The sequence below is a fragment of the Nuphar pumila genome, chromosome 10 (genome assembly GCF_984573655.1).
Source record: "Nuphar pumila chromosome 10, dmNupPumi1.hap1.1, whole genome shotgun sequence".
Classification (NCBI taxonomy): Eukaryota; Viridiplantae; Streptophyta; class Magnoliopsida; order Nymphaeales; family Nymphaeaceae; genus Nuphar; species Nuphar pumila.
In genome coordinates, this window is record NC_143258.1 from 118,778,327 (window position 1) to 118,801,159 (window position 22,833).

A 22,833-nucleotide genomic window follows, 5' to 3' on the forward strand; every position below is an offset into this window, starting at 1 on the left:
TTCGGATCCTACAAATCCAAATCCATACAAAAAACCTTATTTCTAGGTTTGAAGTATTGGATTGAGATTGGATTGGATCCAATTCCAATTCAATGCAATAGAGTTTGTGTTCTTCGTTGGTTTGGGTATGAATGTACCCAAGTTCTAAATCATCTTATATAAGAACCACTGTGGGTCTCGTTTGGATCTTAGATCCAAACAACCTTTTATATACAATATATATTTAGGTCATCGAATGTTTGAGAATTGATCCCTATTTCTAGATCCAATTATTCTGAACTCAAATCAGGTATATTTGAATGGATCTGAGTTCTATTTAAGGTTACACCAATTCAGATCATACATTGGATCCAAATCTATTTAAATTAGGAGATTTGGTGGATCATTGATATATCAAATGTATACTTGGAACTAGGTTTCAGGGGGGACAGTCCTTGTGGATCTCCTATCGAGATCCAGATCCATAAGTTATTTGTATAAGTTAAATATTCTTATAACATCCAAAAGTTCATTGATTATTCATGGTCTATGAATTTCTCATAAAAAAATATCATGAACAATCCGTTATTATTTCTGAAATACCTAGAAAAAATTATGGACTTTATAAGGTCTACGAGTCTTGGACCTCAAGCCATATCAAATTAGTCAATCGATTCCAAATTGCATTACTTGATCACCCATTTTGGCTCTATCTTGCCCGTACAACCTTGTTCTCCACAACGAGAAATTTTAGACCTTTTTTCAAGTATGTTTAACCCCTATACATGTCCTTAGAAGTCCCCTAAACCCTCTGGAACTGATCCCTTATGCTTAATTGCCTGTAGCGACCAAATCCACTCACCTGATTCCAAAAATAGTCCTATTTTTTTCCACCGATCTACCAAGTCACAATCCATAACCCATAGTTCCCGAGATCAAATTTGCATACCTAAAATTTGGGTTGCAATAAGTGGTATTATAGTGAAGCCCGAAGGATTTCAAGAGTATCAAAATGATCAAGACCCAGATCTAGGCACGAGAAGTGAGATCTGGCCTCTGGAGATCGGATCCATAGCCAACAAACCCTATTCTAGTTGAGTGCTCCAGACACCTCAAAGTATTTTGGTTGGTTTGACCTGAAGAGGAGTCCATTGGCCTTGATATTTTTTGTACATGTTATACACACCTTGATCATCAATTTAGAATATGAATTTTACTTGAATTGGAGTCATATCGACCTCGATAGGCCCCTCTCAAGTTGGCTCCAGATTTCTTGCAGGAGACTACTCAACTTTTCAAAATTTTTAGTCAGGAGAGTCTGTATCAAAAATTCTAAAAAAAATATTTTCTATCTCCCAATGTGTTTTGAATTTGTTGTAAAAAAATCTCGCCTAGATCTGCCTAGGTTTGCTCTGCAAAATTCTCATACCTGGACCCGGTCAGATCTTAAGCCTAGACCTAGTCCTGATAGTGATCCCAACTTTAAAAATTCATTGAGACCCAACCCTTTGGCGTTTTAGCCTAAAATTTGGTGGGTGAGCTTGTATATTTATTTGCTAAATACTGACCAATTTTCAGGATTTTTTGTTGTCTGTATATCGAAATATAATGTTTTCACTACAACCTGGTTTTTCTGGCCTATAACCAACTGAACTCATCCTTAGTCATGATGAGTGGTGACCTTGGTTATCTTTATACCGAGTGAAACCTTGATCTGGCATGCCTTGAGTAACATATGAGAGTGTTAAAGCAAAAACCAGATCTTCGAGTTGATGTCGTGATCATGGAGCGTCTCACTAAAGAGATGAACTCGCAAGCTGCTGACCTCGTAAGACCTATCAATGAGGTAGATTAGCATGTGTATAGGAGTGTGTTCGACATACTTGCTTGGGTGTATGAACTATCTATGTGTAGATTCCACAAAGATAGAATTTGTTTGAGGGAAGCATGGAAAACTATAAAGCAAGCAATCACAAAAAGGCAATTGAAATACATTGGGTGAAAAAACCCTTGCCATATGCAAAATCTTCATCGACAAATTTGCCACCGGTGGTGGTTCCTTTCCTAGTGTGGCCACCACCAAGGCCATAACTACATGCCAAGGGGAGAGAGCACATCCAATTAGGTTGGCGGCTCAACTAGCCCGCAACTCATAACAATTGTAGTGATCGCAGCCATGGTGGTAGTACCACCTTGCACAAGGAACACACACCCGTGGTGGAGGATTAGCACCTAACTGCAATAGTAGGTGGTGACCTGGGTGGTGAGTTAAGCAAAGTGGAAAACAAGCGTAAGATCGTTGTCTTGGGCTCCCAATGATGAGACAGTAGCGAGAAGGTCATAGGGAAATAAAATAAGGCAATTATGCATAAAACTGATCAGCAACCTCACCTTACTTCCTGTTGTCCCAATGAGCCAATGTTGTAACCCCCTAGGGATGTTGACTGTCCAACAACCTTGCTCCCTCTCTTATTACAACTTACTAATGTATCAATAAAGAGCATCTTCGTAGTCCTACCAGGGTTGCAAATATGGGTACTGTCTCAAGCGTAGCGGCATCACATCCTATGCAAGTTGGTGTGCAACGTGATCCATCTAAATGCAAGGGATGAGCATGCATGGCAAGTCACCTCAATGCTGGAGCAACAAGCAATATTTTTTGTAACTCATGCCAACATCACGGTAGGGCATCATGGTCCCAAGCTCCTTCGCATAGACATGGCATGATATAGGAGTTGGGTAGTGATTTTAGAATCACAAGAAAACAACCACAGAATCATCGCAATGCATGGGGTTGACCAAAATCTCATTTGAACTAGGTGGAGCGGCTAATCAGTTGGTTTGTAAACTCTCCCACTTTGGGGGCAAAGTTGTGCTAGTTGTTTGTTATTGTCCAGTATGTTGATATGGAAGCCTATGTAGCTGATGGTAGGGTGAAAAAGTCAAAAAAAAAAATTCAAGTAATGAATGAGAATATGGGTTCCACAAAGATGACACATGACATGCAAGGAGAACTCTCTAAAGGAAAAAACTTTTCTTACACATAAGGACACTTGACATCTCAAGGAAGAAGAAGAAAAAGAGAAGAAAAGTGGCTAAATTAGAGGAGCCACAAGTAGGGGCCATCTTGTGAAGGAAAAAGGAAAGAAAGAAAAGGAGAAAGGGGGGCACCCCATACTTTCCAAATGGGAGAGATGTCTCTTCCTTTTTCTCTTACTTTCTATTTTCTATTTTGTCACATGGGTTTAACAAAGTAAGTTTTTATTTTATTTTAATTATGCTTTTATTAACTTTGTTAGGGTAGCTAGGACCTAGTTAGAGAGACCATAGTCTAGTTAATTGACTCTTTCTCTAGTCTAGTTCTAGCTGTCAGTTAGGACCCTATTTTGGCAATTAGATGGTGTATGAATATTTTGTGTTAAATTTTCTATTTTGGATTAGAGATAGACCCAGACGCAGGCCAAACACTATAAATAGAGGCCTTGGGTCCTCCTTTTGGAGCATACAAGTTTATTGAATTATATTCCTTCTCTCTCTTTCTAAAGTCCCTCTCTTCTAGTGTCTTCTTATCTTTTTCCTCTTTTCTCTCTGATTTACCTTTGATCCACGTGAGGACCAGACCCCCAAGGGCTGGTCGGTCACCCTTTTCAGAGAGCCCAATCTCCTACAGTGTTTTAGGTCGTGCAATCCTGCTATTGCGGATTATGTGCCTATATTTCAGATCGCCTTCACAACCTATTACAGACCTATAAGTGACCGCTAGACTCCATTCTCAGTCTTAGATACAATTTTACCTATTTTTGGGAACCCAAAACCACACTCTACTGATAACTCAATTTAATCATTTGGACTATTTTGGTGTCCCTAAACGTCTAGAGCCTTTACCCCTATCTAGCATGTGTCATAGACCTTTCCTCACATCCTTAGACCTCCCTTGAGTCCCTAGACCAGGTCCTACAAGTCCTAGATCTTGAACTGTATCAAATTAATCAATCAAGCTCAAATCGCATTACATAATTACCCATTTTGGCTCTTTCTTGCCTGTACCACCTTGTTCGCCACAACAAGGAACCTTAGACCTTTTCTTAAGTATGCTCAACCTCTGTACATGTCCCTAGTAGTCCTCTAAACCCTCTGAAACTCATCCATCATGCTTAGTTACCCATAACAACCAAATCCACTCACCCGAATCCAAAATAATCATATTTTTGTCCACCAATCTACCTAGTCGCAACCCATAACCCATAGGTCACAAGATCAAATTTTGCGTGCATTGTGACTTTTATGTGTATGAAATAGAAAAGGTAATTACCTATCATGGACATAGACCATAGCATTGGTCGAACCACATACATTGTGACTTCTATGTGTGTGTTTGGAAATCCGTTTGCTCTTTTACAATATTAGCCACACTTTTTTTTACAAGGGCCACACGCCTCACATCTCACATGACAAGCTAAGGTTTGTTATAAGAAATGTTTTTTTATTTTACTTTAAATCTTATGATATGTTGAGCTTCATTATCATTTAAGTCAATGCTATTGTTATCATGTTTTATCATTATTTTGTAAATAATTTACAAAAAGCCACCAAACTCATCAATTATTTAAAAAAAGTTGTCTCACATTCTGACTTACACTTCACCACCTAGTTTTTTCATTTATCTTTCAAAAGACACCTTTGGTCCAAACATCTTTTTTTTTAAGAGGTCCTAGCATCATTTAAAGTGACATTTGTTTAGCCAAACCAACAGGCTAAAATGCCCTCGTTATTGATTTCTAATAATTGAAGTGCATAAGTTATTTCACCCAAAAAGGATAAAAACAATATTTTACACTTGCACCTAGTATTTGAAATGCATTCAGATAAAATAGGTGTTTTCATATAGTATGTGAAATGTTGAATGAATTTTTGTCAATATTTCATAATTAAGGTGGTTTTTACAAATTCCTTTCTTTTGGGCGAAAGTTTCAAATGCACACCTAAAACTTTGAGCAATAATAAAAATGGACACATGTTTTTAGTATTCTAAAAGTACACCTAAGGTTTGTCATGATTAATTAAGTAAACTTAGAGCAAATTTGTCATTAAATATGTGCTGCAATCACCAAAACGTAAGTGCATTTTTTATTATTGCCAAATGATGCAGACCAAGTCTCGGGTGAGCCCGATCCAACACCAAATGTCTAAATCATGCAAACGAGTCCAATCATTGCCGATCCAGATTTGTTACCCAAGCTTCATATGATGCAAGTCACCTCATCCACAAGGTATCCGTGCCAAGGAGACACCACATCAGCCATGCGGCCACCTCAACCAGTAGCTACATCATCCACATGGGACTTGCTATTGAGTAACCCTTCATTTAATGCATGCAAGCGAGACCCATATGAGGCATCCTCTCCAGATGCCTCTATGAAAGTGTGTGGGCCCCACCTAGTTGGCACCACCCAAGAGCCACTAAGCCCCCTCAAGAACTTAATGAGTCATGGAAGCACAAGTGGCTCATGTGAGTTAGGCCCTCATTAAATGACTTAAAGGAGATATTACTTAAGTAGGAAAATAGGTTGTACCTAAGTAGGTATTATTATTTTCATTATGCTTTGATATATGAAATGTTTTTATGAGAAGTTCGTTAGCCTATAAAAGGGTCTCATTTTGGATGTGAAAGATATAAAAATGAATTCAAACTCTTGCTCTAAAATCTCTCTCTCTCCTTACCCCTGCGAGTCCTTCCCCATGACTCCTTCACCCTTCTCTGGTTCAACTAAAGGTGTTTCAGACCTTGCTTGGGTCTAGAATTGTCTAAGTACCAAGTAGAGCCACTTCTACTTAGTGTTCATGTGGACTGCATCAACAACGTGGCAGAATCAACCCAACCCAGCCTTAAAAGAGGAACCTTGGCCAACCTTGGATGGACCAGACCTTTCCCAAGCCTTAGAACATCCTCCCTAAAATATGTAAGTGATTAGAACCCTTTTCCTATGCCTCTTTCAAGCCTTAACCTTTCATAACTCCCAACCTATCCAGAATCTATTTATCGATAAAACTTATTTTTTGTCAAACTTGTAGAAGTCGCCCAACCCAAACAATTAGTTATTTAAGTTTGAAACTTTGACCCAAACACCTTTAGGATTCAGACCAACCAAAAATCAGGATTTTATCATACCTCTATACGAAGATATTGATTTTATAATCCAGGTTTGTTTTACCCAAACCCAGTCCAGCCTGCAGAAAATCAAATCTCAACCTAAAACTTGTCTGATTTTTAATCCCTAAAATACAAATTTTCTTACCTTGAAATTTGGCACATTTATTTCTTAAGGTGTCTAGAATCATCTCATAATTTTTGGGATTTTTCTGTCACACCATTTGGGCGTACCAGATTTTTTACTGAACCTGTGAGAAGCAACCTATCCTATCACCCAAATTGACTTTTAACTTAACTCTAAACCTAACCTAGCCTACGTAAACTATTAAACCTAACTCAAGCCCACTAGAACACATCAAAGTAGTATCAGAACAATGTTTCTATGGCTCTCAGAAAGCACCACGACCAAGCCTCTGAATTGACCCTCAAAACTTTCAACCAATTCACAAAAGACACCAACTCAAAACTTAGAGGTGTCAAAACCCGAATAATCACCTTAGAAATGAGCATAGCCAACTTTACCCAGATTGTGCAGAAACTCCACAAGACCTTTTAAGACACCATCTAACTCCAACATATCAACATCGAAGGTGAATGCAGCAACAATCACGAGGAACAAGATGATTGTGATGAAGATGTTAATGATTCCATCCTCGATTGGTGCTTGGGAGATAATGGATTCGGTTCAAGAATTTTCAACTTGGACATCTCTCTTATGTGACCCATGAAAATTATCTTTCCTATTTTTTGGGGAAAGACTCCCATGATTGATTGTATAAGTCAAAACAATACTATATAAACCAAAGAATCCTCAATAAAAATAAATTAGGATGCACCATTGGTCACCTTTAAGGTAAAGCAATCTGGTGGTACCATTGGTGCGAGCAACGCTACAGAATACCAACTTGGATAGAGTTCAAAAGAAAGCGCTTGAAAAGGTTTGGACCCTCTTCATAGGGGTGGCAATCGGGTCGGGTTGGCGGGTTGGCGGGTTGGCGTGTCAGCATACCTCAACCCGAACCCGACCCGTTTATTAAACGGGTCGGCTGTGGCAAACACGAACCCGACCCGTTTAATAAACGGGTAACCCAACACGACCCGCCAACCCATTTAATAAATGGGTTGGGTCGGGTAAACGGGTTTTCAGGTTGGCGGGTTGACGGATCGGGTTGGCAGGTAAGCAGGTTGGCGGGTCGGGCAGACGGGTTGGCGGGTTGACCCACCCGCCTAACCCGTTTATTAAACGGGTCAGCCGGGTTGGCGGGTTGGCATACCCCCAACCCGAACCCGACCTGTTTAATAAACGGGTTACGCGGGTCGACCCGTTTATTAAACGGGTTGGCTTAAGCCCAACCCGAACCCGCCTAAGAGGCGGGTTGGCGGGTCGTGTCAGAAATTGCCACCCCTACCTCTTCATATATCAATTATAATGTAGAGATGAAGAATTTGAGATAAAAGGGTTCATCCAAGTATATCAAGCCGAGTTTGAGAACATAAGCACAATATGTAGTGATTAGTCTAAACCTGCTCTAAAGGTAGATTCATGGAAGGTCTGAAAGATAAAATTTGAATTGAGCTTATGGCTCTAGATCCTCAAACATTGGAAGAGTACTTTTGTGAAAACACAAGTAGTAGAAGAAAGGTGAAAGAAGTTCAATCACATAAGGAGGCCTACTCAACCCCAATAGATCGAGATCACACACCCAAGTCAAGGAAGAGGGTGCTAAAAACAAATTCAAAACCCCATCAAGACCAAGTTTGTAAGTAGATCACAATTGGCGGATCAACGCAGCCAGGAGTTGTGCTATAATTAAAATTTTCTAAAAATAGAGTCCCTCTTCGGAAAAACCAAAGGGCTCAAAAGGTAATATTCCAAAAAATATGGATTAAAAAAAACAATAAATGAAATCAAAAGAGATACAAAGAGAAGGGTTTCTCAAAATTTTGAGAAACCCTAACCACCCTCTCTTCTTCTTCTCTCATTATTTTTTTTCATCCTCTTCTTCAAACGTTACTCTGTGGCCGCCACCGCAGTTTTCGGCAACCGTTTGGCTGGTGGGCGACAACCTCCTTTGCACTCTGCAACCATCGCTCTCTACAGCACCGCCTGATGCGATGGACTTTTGGCAACACGGCTCCCTGAGCCATCGTTGCTCACCCGAGTTCCACCACTATCGTCGACAGGTCGGCCCAATCTGATCAAGACCCACACTGATCATTTCAGATATTTCTGTATCCTGAACCATCCCAGTCTCTTCATCTACATCTCTGGCTGCAAGCTTGCCAAAAACACATTTATGCTTCCCATACAGAACGATAACTGGCCGCCTTGCTTGGGAAGGGAAGTCTCCAGAATATCTTGGTTTACTCCGATTATTTCCTTGCTTTCATTCATGGATATAATGCATTATGAGGGTTGATAACATCGACAATTAGAGCCTTTTCCAATTATAACTCACGTCTGCCTCTTTTTCTGCTCCACCACCACAAGCGACTGGGTGATCGGGTAGGAGAGCACCTCGCAGTCCTCCACCATGAGGTCGGGCTCTGATACCACAGTTGAAATTTGAGATCTGTGGTGAATGCAGTGCTGGTGAGGAACCAGGTCAAGGAGAAGAGAGAGATTGAATTTGCATCATGTTTTTAGCAGAGGCAAGGGCTGGGTTAAGTAGCCTTTCCTGATTAGTTCTCAACCTTATCGGTTCCCTTGATTCTCAAACATGCTGGAATCTAATGAGTTATGGGCCCACTACTAACTCAGTGGCTTGGAACTTAAGGACCCACTGCCTAAGTGGGTCTTAGGATTCTTGGCCCACTACTCAAAGTCATTGGAATCTCCAATGATACACTTTGGATTCAATTTTGGATCAGATACTTGGATCCAACATATGAATTCCATGTATGAGACCCAATAGGCACACTGGATCCATACTAAGATCCAACAAAATCTCCATACTTTGATTGCTTAACATATTTTTCAGGTTCATTACAGATAATACTACTATTAACATCTTGCTACTACTAGTAGTAGCAATAGTAGCAAGATATTTGGTCTGGTACTTCACGAGAAGCGACAATCCTTGGTTACTGAACTGTAGGTGAATACCCCTCATCTGCTTTCACCCTATCAATGGATACATTCTTGCAAGGTTGTAACCTCGATGTTTCTTGATCTTGGGTTTGAACCTCTTTTCCATGAATACATTCAACACTTTGTTTGGAAGTTGGTGTTAGAGGAGAAATGAGAGTGGAGAGGAAAATTGGTGATGAGGATAAAGTTGCCAACTACATCCTGGATGTAGTTGAGAGATGGAGATGGCAAGCCATCTCCACTCTCATATCTCAAATCCGAGCTACCAAACAGCAGCGGCAAGGGGATTAAGTGAATCTCCACCTCAAATACATCTTCAGCACAGAGCCTAAAGTCGTTTGCATTGGTAATCACTGACATGGCCCATAGAGTGGAAATCATGTGATGAAACACCTTATGATATTCATTCTACCATTCTTGCAATCAGGGTTTGGAGTATCCAAACATTTGATAATGTACTTCATATTCCAGCAGAATGAACTAAGAACTGTAATACTGGTTTCACATACTTTTAGACTATCAGAGCCCACAAAGTGTACTCCCATTGCATAGTGCGATCTTTCAACCAGTAGGAAGGAGCAGAAAGTACCTCCATTTTTGCACCTCCTCCTATAAAAGTCAAAGGGTCAAAGGCTGTGGCTTGGTCCATCTCAACAGAGTGGCATTCTATACATGGTAAGAAATTTATTACTCTCACTAAGCCCATGAATTGAACCTTCAGTTTCCCTGTCCAAGAGTAGATCAACATCCCACATGCCATGCTTCTGATTCCTTGGTGGAGGTTGTGACTCTCGAGTCATGTCATGTTGTCTTCACCTTTATGAAAGAGGCAGACACATTTTAAGAAGTAATAATTTAGCGTTCTTGACAGTTGGAAATTGTGTTCCTTTTTGGCTTGTTGCTCGATTTTCTAATAGAAAGGGCTTACTTTCCGGCACTATGGGCCATAGGAGATCAAATTGAGGCACACATGCTGCCAAGGGTGAAACTGTAACGTTATTAGACATGGTTGCTGCATTAGTTAAACAAATCTATTCCCATCGTTAAAGACATCTTTGTGTGGAGATTTTCAGGGAAAAAAAGGATGTGCATCCTCACAGTACACAAGCTGATAATTTTGCATTTGACATTTAAGTAATTTTCTTGTGTGGATCAAAGAAGCTTTAGTCTGTTCTAGGACTTTGCGGTTTCTTGTATGAATAATTACCTGCAATTTAACCAAAAAAGGCATTGATTTCCATCTCCACAACGGCCTTCTACGTAGCTTGCCCCATGTCAACCACTGTGACAGCAGATCTAGTACTTGGCCGAGTACCTTGCAAAGGTACTCGGCCTAATGAACAGATGCCATGTATCGGCAGTGATTGGACTCAGTACCCTGCAAGATACACTTTATATCTGGAGATTTGATTGAGGTGGCTCTTTGCAACAACTTGGATAATTGCCCAGTCCGCAGCTACGTAATTTCTGCTGCTGCTTGCAGACATGGTCACATGGGCAAGAAAGCACTGGTACACAGTCAGATATTTTATTAAGTGAAGAAAGGGCAGGCTGCCCAAGATGGAAGGTGTGCCAAAGCTTGTTTGTTCAATGACATGACCAACATTACCATGACTACAGCTCCATGGATAGTGACCCATTGATCACGCAGCTAGTCTAAAAACACATGCATGCATACAAACGTGTATGCATGCACAGACAGACACATGTACACAGTATCTGAGAAATAGTGCATGCATTCCTGCATGCATACGTATGCATCGTAGCTACGAATGCTCTTTGTGCTAGCAAATATCTGATTATTGTGTGTTGCACATCAATATAGCATCAGACTGACATATATGCTCTACACTTTGTATGACAGCAAACCACACATGAAAGCTTAAAACGGCAATTTCTTGCAAGATTTTCAAAGCATAACAAATATCACAATATTTATATTTTAAAAAGATATTTATTGTGAAAACCCTCAAGATTTTTATTTTCAAATGTGTTTTATTTATATTTTCTTATAAAATTTAATTTTTATATTTTTTAATTTACTTTTTATTCCCGAGATTTTGCTGGAAAAAAGCGAGATTTATGAAAATTTTCAAAATCTCCCATTTTCGGTCAAGATTTTGTCGTTTTTAACTTTTGTCACTATGGACCTGATATATGTACGCTTGAATAAATTGTCATGCAGAAAATTTGGCATGGTATTCGGAGGGACAAACATGTAGATTCAGCAAATACACATACAAAAGATTTTGGTATCACCATATGTTGGATTTTAAATCCATCGAAAAACTAAAAGGATCATCAAACATGTTTGTGCTAAATCATTGAAAGCAAGACAAAAACTAAATCTTAATGTAGAAGCGTACCTGAATCCATTGGTGCTCCGACAAATCTTGAAGGGTATGATCTTTCAGAACCTGTATACATGGGCATTGTCATTCTCTAAACCTTATGAGAGAGACTGATTTCTCTTGTTGATAATGAAGAGCCTGAAGAGAATGTCACTATATAAGGTTTGGAGACCATAACCTAATTGTAACTACCTGGGAGTCTATTTTCAATTCAGCATATCATAAAATTAAAAATTGATAGAAAAGGGCATAAAGGTCTCTTCACATAATAACATCATACCGTATCATATGAGATATCACATAGCCTAACCGAATTAGATCACACAAAGAGAGCTTAAATTATAGACAACATATAACGTATGACTTATCACATGTAGACCCACGTGATTTTTTCCAACAATCTCCCACTTGGGCCACATATGTAACCTTATAATCACACATTATAACCTTATGAGCTAAAAAACAATGTCTTATCAATTGATATCTCTACCAATCCGGTTTATTGATCATGTCAACATAAAATCAAAGCAGTCTTCATTATAAATAACGTAATTGGAGCCATCAATGATTATGTATATTAACATAACCAAATGACATGGATCAATTATGGATGTGAAGTATGAAAAATATATATAATGTGATCTAAACATGCTTATTTCCAACTAGTCCTTCCTTAAACTTTAGTGAAATCACAACATATGAGTACAAAATGAAATTAAAACTTTAACTTTATTTTGAAGTGGTAAAAGAAACTTTATTATATCATAGAACGTTCAAATACAAACTCCCACTAAATCTGCATATCATAAAATGATAAAACACCCATTCGAGTAGTATGCTCATGAAAGACCTTGGGTGAAAAATCTTTAATAAGCGGATCTGCAATCATGAAGTTTATGCCAATATGTTCTACCGATATCTGATCATTCTGCATTCTTTCTTTAACAATGAGGAACTTAATGTCAATATGCTTTGACTTCGATGAGATTCTATTGTTATTGAAATATAGTAATGCCGAATTATTGTCACAAAATAACTTTAGCGATCTCTCAATATTATCCAAAATCTATATCTCTATGACAAAATTATATAACCATATTTCATGATCGGATGTCTTATAATAGGCTACGAATTCTGCTGCCATGATGGAAGAAGCAATGAGTGTCTGCTTGACACTCCTCCAGGAAATAGCTCTCCCGACCAACATAAAAACATAGCCTGACGTGGATCTGCGATTGTCTTGGCATCCAGCAAAGTCAGAATCAGAATACCCAATAATCTCCAACTGATCTGACTTCTTGTATGTGAGATGTAACCTTTTGTTCTCTGCAAATACCGCATAACCTGTTTGACTGCTTTCCAATGATTTATACTTAGGCTACTAAGATATCTGCCTAACATCCCAACAATGTACGCTAAATCTGGGTGTGTACACACTTAAGCATACATAAGACTCCCCACACTAGATGTATAGAGAATATGTTTCATATCCTTAATTTCAGATTGATGTATAGGGCACTGAGCGAGACTAAACTTGTCTCTCTTAGCAACAGGAGTATCACCCGATTTATAATCCTTCATGCCAAATCTATCCAGAATCCTTTCAATATAGTTCTTTTATAGTAATCCAAGAATACCCTGAGAACGATCTCAATGTATTTGGATCCTTGATATAAATGAGGCGTTACCAAGATCTTTCATTTCAAATTTCTTTGTCAAAAATCTCTTGATTTCGTGTAATATGCATGTATCATTACTGACAAGCAATATCTCATCGACATATAAAATCAGAAAAATATATCTACTTTCACTGAACTTATGGTATATGCATTCATCAACCACATTCATCTCAAAACCAAATAAGATGACAACTTGATAAAATTTATGATACTATTAATGAAAAGCTTGCTTAAGTTCATAGATAGATTTCTTTAAATTGTAAACCATTTTTTTGACATCATCTGAGACAAAATATTCTGGTTGGACCATATATAGTGTCTCATCAATGTCACCATTAAGGAATGCAGTCTTTATATCCATATGATGTAGTTCCAAATCATAATGAGCTACAAGTGTCATCATAATCCTAAAAGAGTCATTCATAGAAATCAGAGAGTCTTTATGTAATCAATTCCTTCCCTTTAAGTAAACCCTTTTACAACAAGATATATCTTATATATTTCTACACTACCCTTTGAATCCCTTTTGGTTTTAAATATCCATTTGCAACTAATGGATTTCACATATTTAGGTAATAGGACAAGATCCCATACATCATTGTCCCTCATAGATTTAATCCCCTCACACATTGCATCAATCTATTTTTGAGAGTTAGAACTTTGAGTGACTTGATGGAAGTTGATTAGATCATCTTCTCTTAGGTCAATATCACCCTCATGTTCTTGTATAAAGACAATATAATCATCTAAAATTGCCCTTCTTATCTATCTAGTGGATTTCCTTAGTGACACTTATTTTTGAGTTACTTGAAGTGTTTCTTGAGATTGTATTCAATGAGTAAAAACTTGATTTTGGATTGAGAGATCTAAAGCATTGCCTTGATCTGGATATGTTGGAACAATGTCAGGAATAAAAATCTGAACATTATCAATCACAACTGTAGGAAGAGAAAAAGACTCTTCTTCAAAAATAAAGTCTTTTACTTTATCACTCCTCCCAAACTCAGCATCTTTAAAAGAAACAAGCAATTTTTGTTTCAAAAAAGAACTTATTCACAGGGTCATAAAACTTATAGTCTTTGGATAATTTAGAATGCTCAACAAAATAACAGTTAACCGTTCTGAAATTCAGTTTCTTTTCATGTAGCCTGTAGGGCTTAGCCTCAGCTAAACATCCCCAAATATGAAAATGCTTCATACTAGGCATTTTGCCTATCTACAATTCATATGGGGTCTTGGTTACTATTTTAGATGGTACATTGTTCAATACATAAGCTACAATTTTTAATGCATCTCCCTACAGAGACTCTAGTAAGGTAGAATGAGAAATCATACTCCTTACTATATTCTTAAGGGTCTTGTTTCGTCTCTCAGCAATATCATTCATGCTAGAAGTGTCTAACATGGTATACTGAGAGATGATCACACATTCCTCTAAAAATATAACAAAGGACCCTAGACGTTGCTCACCATATCCATCATATCTACCATAATACTCACCACCATGGTCAGATCTGACAGCCTTAATTCTTTTGCCAAGTTGGTTTTCAATTTCAGCCTTAAAAGTTTTGAACACATCTAGGGACTAAGACTTTTCATAAATTAAATATAGGTACTCATAACGAGAATAGTCGTCTATGAACGTAATAAAATATTGTTGACCATTCCAAAAAGTCATACAGAATAACCATAAATATTTGTATGAATTAGTTCTAAGATGTTCGTTTTCCTTTCGACACCTAATTTTCTTATGTTTGTTCGTTTTCCTTTTATACACTCAACACAAACCTGAGAGTCAGTGAAATCAAGGGAGTCAAGAATTTCACTTGTCACAAGCCTTTCAATTCTTTGTTTAGAAATATGACATAAGTGCTTGTGTCATAATAAAGCAAAATTCTCATTGGCTAATTTTCATTTTGTACCATGAAAACTAGAATGCAAGGTTTCATTATATAAGGCAACAATATTAAGCAAATATATGTTATCAACAGCAGATAAAAAACCAGTCCTAATAAGATTTGAATCAATAAACAATTTAAATTCATTATTTTTAAATAAATAAAAATAATTATATTTATTTAAAGTGAAAATAGAAACCAAATTCTGTCTAAAAGATGATACAATATATGTTTCTTTTAAATCTAAATAATTTCAGTCTTTAAAAGTAACATAAATGTCCCTATTGCCTCAACTTTAACTGATTTGCCATCGCCCACATAGATGAATCTTTCAACATCAATTGACATTTGACAACTTCTGCAACCCTACATAGATATACTTCTGTGAGTGGTAGCACAAAAATCCATTCACCAAGTGTATTTAGGTACAGAAGTTAAATTAACCTCTAAACAAACCAAAGCAAGGAGCATATATTTTTTTTCGCCAAGCATGATATTTGGTACAATCCTTCTTCATGTGACTCTCCCCTTTGCAAAAGAAACAACTCAACTTTTGATCCTGATATCCTTTGTGCTTCTTCTGTGATTGAGGGTCCATTGCACCTTCCTTAGTCTTTTTCTTTTTCTTAAACTTGTCCTTAGAGACTACTGCCAAATGAGCACTTTTTATCTTATCTTGCTTCATCCTATCATCTTCTTGCATAAAGTGTGAAATAAGCTCATTATGAGTTCATTTATCCTTCTGACAGTTAAAACTGACATTCAACTGACTATATTATGCAGGAAGGGATATCAAAATTAAGTGCACGAGTAAGTATTCGGACAACTCAAACTTTAATGTCTTTAGTTTTGAGGCAAGATGTGACATTTTCATAATGTACTCTTTAATATTTCTTTTACCTTTATACCTCATAGAAACAAAACTTGAAAGGAGAGTGTTTGTCTCAGCCTTTTCATTTTTAACAAAATGCTTTTCAAATTCTTCAAGAAACTCTTTGACATTAACCTCTTTAGACATAGTGCCCCTGAAGGATTCAAGAATTATACATTTCATGATCATAAGACTCATGCGATTGGATCGATTTCACCGCTCAGAGTTTCTTTTATCCTTAGCGAAACTCCTATATGTAAGAGCAGGTGGTTGATTATCTCGTAGTGCAAGATCCAAATCCATACATCCGAGAACAATCATAATGTTTGCTTTCCAGCTTTTAAAATTAGAACCACTCAAAACAGGGATGAAATTAATGTTTGCATATATCGAAGAAGCATAAGTATTAACTGAATCAAGAACAAAATAAGCCCACGATTAATATATATTTTCACATGCATTAACATAAAATAACATATTTAAAACTGTGGTAAACCCCATCACAAGATACCCAACACATAATTGACATTTAGTCTTTGAACATAAATGTCAACTTGTAAGTAATACTCTCAATACAGTAATCAAACATAGACAATCAATCCTGTCAAACAACGAGTCTTTCTTTGGACCGACTCGTTATTCACATGGAAAACTATACAATTGTCTCATATTTATTACCAATATATATATATATATATATATATATATATATATAATTTGGTTCAACTAAATAGTAATATTCCTTTGAGCCGATCATTATTCACATGAACCACAAACATATAAACATCACAATATTCCAAAACAAGCTAATCTATACAATAGAAGCTATTTTGACAACATATTATTTCAATTAATTCAATTTAGAGACCTTTAATTCTGAAAAAAAATACCATGATTCAAATACGTTAATACATGCATATAAGCAAAAGAAAACACAATCACAATCTGTATAAGGACCAAAAATAATCGAATATGGCCCTCTGAAGGGACCCTTAATGCACACCTAATAGTCTTGAAAATAATAAAGTCCTCAAAATAATTTTTTTTATTTCAAGACATGTGCACGGTCTGACCCATCAGATCTGGCTGGACCCACCTGTGTGGGTGAAAAACTAGTTTGACCCGGATCGGGTCAGACCCAGCAATCTGCAACAGGGTGCAAGCTCATGCAATTAGGTCGAGTCTAACCTGGCCCAACCCGCACATCAGTGCCACCCAACTCGGTTCAGCCCAAAAAACCGAATGGGACTGAACCGGGTCAACCAACCTCCCCACCCTGAATGTGACTCAAGCCGGCCCGACCCTAGACTGGGTGCCAAACCCGGCTCAAGTCACTTATGAGGCCCATACCCGGTAAAACACAAGATCGAGTCAATCCTGTGCACAGGGGCCGAATCGACCAAGAAACCAAAAACCTGACCCAGCCCAAGACTGATACCCGAACCACCCTACCTGAGAAAGTCGACAATGGGTGCTGAAAGGGTCGCTGACTCGATCGACAGGGGACCAAACCGGTCCCGGTTTGGTTGGCTGAAAAACAAATCGGTACCACATGAATGGTCGAAATGGCCTAACACTCTTGCGTACACCGATCACGGCTCGACACTAACTGAAGAGCCGAAAACGACCTTGAGATGCCGCCAGAATTGAGAACATCTAAACTGACTGGCTGCCCACCTGCACCGTCCGACGATCCTTAATGGCAACATGCCTCATCGACCAACGATTCAAATGGCGACACACTCTATCGATGTCCAAATCTGAATGGCGATAGTCCTCCATCCAACATTCGACAACCAAGGTGATAAAGGGCCCTCTTACGTCGTTCGATGGTCTGAAAAATAGGGGTTCTCTGTCGCACACCGTTCGACCAACCTAAAAAATTGGAGAAGGGCCGAACAACCCTTCTGTCTGATTAACAAGAGAAGGGAAGGGCCTGACAGCCCTTCCAGTCCGGCAACCAGAAGAAGGGCAAGCCCCTTTTGCCAACCAACGGCAATCTGACACACACAAGGAGGACCGATTGACCCTCCCTAGATTCGGACAAACCGAATGGTGCAAAAAAAATGTCGATTGATCCTCCTTCGCTCGTGGCCTAAATTCGATAATGATGGAATCATCACAAATATATATATATATATATATATATATATATATATATATATATATATATATTGAAATTAAATATTTCAACAATTTATCAAGAATAAGTTGCCCGGATACCAATTGTTGAATTTTAAATCCACCAAAAAACTAAAAGGACCGTCAAACATGTTTGCGCTAAATCGTTGAAAGTAAGAATCTTAATGTGAAAGCGTACCTGAATCTATTGGTGCTCCGACAGATCTTTGACGGGTATGATTTTCCAGAACCTATATCCGTGACCCTTGCCTTTCTCTAAACCTTCCGAGAGCGAGATTGATTTCTCTTGTTGACGATAGAAAGTTTAAAAAGAAGGCCACTATATAAGGTTCAGAGAGCGTTTATTTTCAATTGTCTTTTCATATAATAACACTACACCATACGAGATATTACATGGCCTAAACCATAAACATACAACGTGTGACTTATCATATATCATATGTAGGCCTACACGATTTTTCTCAACACCACCTGTAGGAGAACTTTTCTAGAAAACTCTGCATTTTAGCAACCTCAAATGCACAAGTAGAAGCGTTGGCACCAGTCTGCCAGCAAGCAGACATACAGACTGCAAACACTTGCCATGGCTCACAAACACACACATGCATAAAGTTTATGGGTTATGCATACAATGACATGAACACAAGGGCCAGATAGCATTATGGTCTACAAATGGGCACAGTGTGCTAGAAATAATGGTTTAGAAATAATGGTTTTCTGGCATATCATTTTCTCTGAAAGCACGTTATTTAGCATGTGCAGATAAACAAAGATTAGAAACACCAACCTTTATAATTAATCTCAAGATTATCAACATGGACTCCTGGTTTTGATGACGGGACCTGGTATTTTTCCTTACAGTACCATAATGAATGTTTTATACGTATATTTTCTTCGTGAAAGTCCCCAAGAAAGGGGCTGCATATATAAGCAAAACTCTTGATAGTTTTAAGAGCTCTGATCACCAGATTTACATCTCTGTATTCAATTCTCATGGATTTACAGAGGCTGTCCATGGGAGAAACAGAGTGGTCTCTATAACTTCAAATATCAACAGCATCCACAGGAAGAGACTTGGTCCTGTGAAAGGCATTTGTTAAAATGACTGATGCGTGGTAATCATTTGCTGTGCAAGCTTTTTCCAGTGAGTCCCAAGGTTCCTGGCCTACTTGTCTTCTGTGTCCAGTAGCCTGTGATAAATTTGAAGATGTCCGAGACCCCAACTGGTGCTCACTTAATTGCCTCAGTTCCATCCGATGTTTGGTTTTGAGCCAGCTCAGCCCTTGCCTGATCTCATTCTCATAACCATCTGATAGCTCCTCCGATGGAGAAGAACAGTTAGGAGTACAACAGTCTGAATTCTGATGGTCACTCACATCGCAGCAATCATGATAAACAGAACTTCCAGAACAGGAATCAGCATGAGAATCCCTGCGATCTGATTGGCTATGTTCTTCATCAGAGTGTACCACTCTTGATCCATTTGATCTAAGTGATGTTACAGAATCTGAAGCTTCATTTTGAGTCCAAACATCTGTAAATTGGGGACTATCAGATTGGCTGGATAAGGGAGGAGCGCCCTCTGTAACACAGTGTTCTGATCCCTCAAGCTGATAGGTGATCTCTTCAAATCTGCCATGCATAGCAGCACACTCAAGTCGGGAGTGTGAATTCTTGCGCACATGATTGCTCGTTCGTGGATAATCATGCAGCAAAATGTTCGATGGAACATTTGACATAGAATTATTGCCTAAATTGAGGTTTTCAGGATTGTGACTTTCCTCAATACCAACCCCTGGCTTCCAGTCGGCAACTAATGAGGATATTTCCTCGTCAATCATCTCTGCAATCTTTGTTACATCTTCATCACTTAAGTCGAGTTCCATCACCATTTCCATTGCAACACTTAGCGCAGTATCAGCCTCAATATCAAATGGGAAGGAAATAATGTTCCGGATACGTCCTGCATAAACGATACAAAGTAATTAGCGTTCCTCTGTATCCAAAACAACCAAGCAACAACAAAGGTTAATCTGATTGTTTTTCCCTAATACTAGGCTAACCTTCTGCGTCTGGTATTCTGAGCCTGAGAAAAATGCTATCATCTTCCCTCTTCTTTCCCTTGATTGAAATTCCAAAATTTGCAGAAACTTCATCATCATGATCATGGTAATAAAAAAGAGGGTCATAATGGTATCCGAGCTCATCGAGTTCGTAGTTCCATCCATTCTCAATGTGACTGGGGAACTCGCGATGCCCATTAATTAGATGGGGTGATACAAGAGATGGTTGGTAAAGAGGCTTGAGTTCTGCTATAGGTTCTCTATACTCTATAATCCTTGAATCTGCTCCAGAATCATCGATTCGAAGGAATGAATCTTTTAGCAGCTCTTTAGCAGGAACCCTCTGTGAAACGGTCGCCAAGCACTTCTCAACAAATTCTCTCACTTCACTGTCGGTAACTCTGTACAGAGATGCTGGTTTTTCCCCCTTTTTTTTGTGGAAAAAATCAAATGAAAGATGAGTCTGCAGCCATAAAGAGAAGGAAAAAGCTAAAGCCCAATAAAGATGAGCAAAAGGGGATTCTTACAGAGATGACTTTTTTGTAGATCTGAGCAGGATGCGTGCATTCACTATATGGGTATTCAAAGGTTATCATTTCCAAGATGCACATCCCGAAAGAATATATGTCTACCAATTCGTTATATGCCTCTAGGTAAATTTCTGGGGCCATGAATTCTGGTGTGCCTGTTAGGAGGCAACTACACAGAATCAGCAAAAACATGAAAAAAACAAAGGAAAAAGAAAAGATGGAGCACAAAATGAATCTAGAGCGCCTATCGACAGATCGATCCATACGTAACAGTTTGGTTTTGATAAAAAGGTAAATGAATTTATAAACCAGAACAGCATTTTCTGCCTTTGCATTTCATTTTTCCACAAGTGAGAAAATGAAGTATGGCATCAGAAAAAAACAACATTAAAAAGAGAGGGAGAGAGAGAAAGGAGAAAGCAGGTGTTGTTTGAAAGAATTTAGAGATGTTCTTACCAACACAATGAGCAGCATGGGATTTTTTTAGTATGGCTGCCAACCCCAAATCTCCAATCTTAACTTCACCCTGGTTTCCATTAACAAATATGTTGTCACATTTGAGATCTCTGTGAATCACAGGAGGATCATGACTGTGAAGATACAGAAGCCCTTTCAAAATCTGTCTGCACCAATTCTTCACTGCTCTAACACTTACACGCTTGTGCTTCTGTCTATACCTGGACCATCAAACCCAGAACAGAGAAGGGGAGAAAACAAAAGAACCTATTAGTTTCTCCATTAATTCCTGAAATTATGTACAAGAGAGGAAAAAAAGGCCCAAGTGTGCTCACTGTCTAAGGGTGCCAGAGGTGAACATTTCAGTGACAAAATTGATGTTCCTATTTGCAGTATCAACCCAAGAAGCATAGAACTTCATGATGTTTTTGTGCTTGAGGGTCTTGAGCAGATGGATCTCGCAGTACAGCCTTTCCAAATCTTCAGGGCTCTGCAAGAAATCATAAAGTTTCACCTGATTCCATGCAACTTCAATCCCTTCAAGCTCATCAAAGGCCCTGTATCTGCACCATAACCCAGAAAAAAACACACTTTTCAGAAAACCAACAATACAGATCCACCAAAAAAACTGAAAACAAAGGGCCTGGAAGAAAAGATTCCTACACAATCTTGGATGACCCCTTCCCCAAAATCTCATTGTACTGCAAAACAACCAACAACCCGACATCAGAACCACTAAGATCTGCCCATTTGTAAAAAGAAAAGGGAAAGGGGAGGGAGAGAAAAACATACCCTGCCATATCTACCAGTAGGATCAAATTCAACAAACTCCGACCCATCATCAAAACTCTTCTGCCTAATCATTTTTTCCCTTCTTCCCACTTCCTTAGAAAGATCCAGTTTTAATGCAAAGAACGCATCTTTGAGAGAAGATAAGAAGCAGGACAACAACAACAACAGCACCAACCGTATTTATGAGGAAAGAAAAATAAAGACTGGGTTTGCCTCATCACAAGACAAGGAGTTACAGAACCAACAGCAATACAAAGAAAGCCAGATGGGGTGTGTGAGCATACAGATACATATATTTTATACAGATTTATGTATATTTTTGTGGTGATAGAAATCATAGAATATAGCTATACAACATCCACAAAGGACAAGTATCCACAAAGGACAAGTGAAGGACAAAGTTGGTCCTCCATGTCCGTATTGTTAAAATGCAACACTTCCCTTGCTGTCCATCCAACTGTCGCATCCCTCCACCATGAATCTTGATAATTCAAAAACAAATCCTTTGATTTTTACATCAGTAGTTAAAACTAAAGGAAATAATAAAGTTGATGCAATTTTTATTTCTTGGCTTCACAAAAGTAGCATGGAGTTTAATTCTGTTGACTGCCAGTATAGGATGAGCAGCGGCAAAGGCGGCCAGTCATTGAACCAAGGCTGAGAGAATTCGGAGGATGCTCCATTTTTTTTCAAAATTAATATTCAATATTGACAGATGTCTTATGAACCAGATATCTATGGATCTAAATTGATATTTTTGCCATATCACCGTCACCTTTCTTTGGCACTTTTGGCGGTAGAAATTGGATTGATCAACATATCCCTTACAA

At 38.4% G+C, this 22,833-nt stretch overlaps 1 protein-coding gene across 2 annotated transcripts; it reads right to left on the reverse strand.

Moving 5' to 3' along the window:
• Positions 1-18,864: 18,864 nt before the first annotated feature.
• LOC149828081 (putative serine/threonine-protein kinase WNK9) lies at positions 18,865-22,478 on the reverse strand. Of its 2 annotated transcripts, none has more exons than XM_090019876.1 (7): positions 22,004-22,478; positions 21,875-21,912; positions 21,547-21,774; positions 21,212-21,432; positions 20,753-20,910; positions 20,226-20,652; positions 18,865-20,125 (listed from the first exon to the last, which is right to left on the reverse strand). In XM_090019876.1, the coding sequence occupies exons 1-7, from the start codon at positions 22,073-22,075 to the stop codon at positions 19,206-19,208; spliced, it is 2,064 nt and encodes a 687-aa protein (XP_089876002.1). In that variant the 5' UTR covers positions 22,076-22,478; the 3' UTR covers positions 18,865-19,205. The 2 variants fall into 2 exon arrangements, with proteins under 2 accessions (XP_089876002.1, XP_089876003.1); XM_090019877.1 differs by having other exon boundaries at positions 21,547-21,768; positions 22,004-22,475.
• Between the last annotated feature and the right edge of the window lie 355 nt (positions 22,479-22,833).

Excerpts from the sequence above, each read along its gene's own strand:
- LOC149828081 (XM_090019876.1), bottom strand. The coding sequence starts at position 22,075 with ATGATTAGGCAGAAGAGTTTTGATGATGGGTCGGAGTTTGTTGAATTT. Across the intron at positions 21,433-21,546 it reads ACCTCTGGCACCCTTAGACA|GTATAGACAGAAGCACAAGC; the intron begins GTGAGCACACTT and ends TTGATGGTCCAG. Across the intron at positions 20,911-21,211 it reads CCATGCTGCTCATTGTGTTG|GCACACCAGAATTCATGGCC; the intron begins GTAAGAACATCT and ends GCCTCCTAACAG.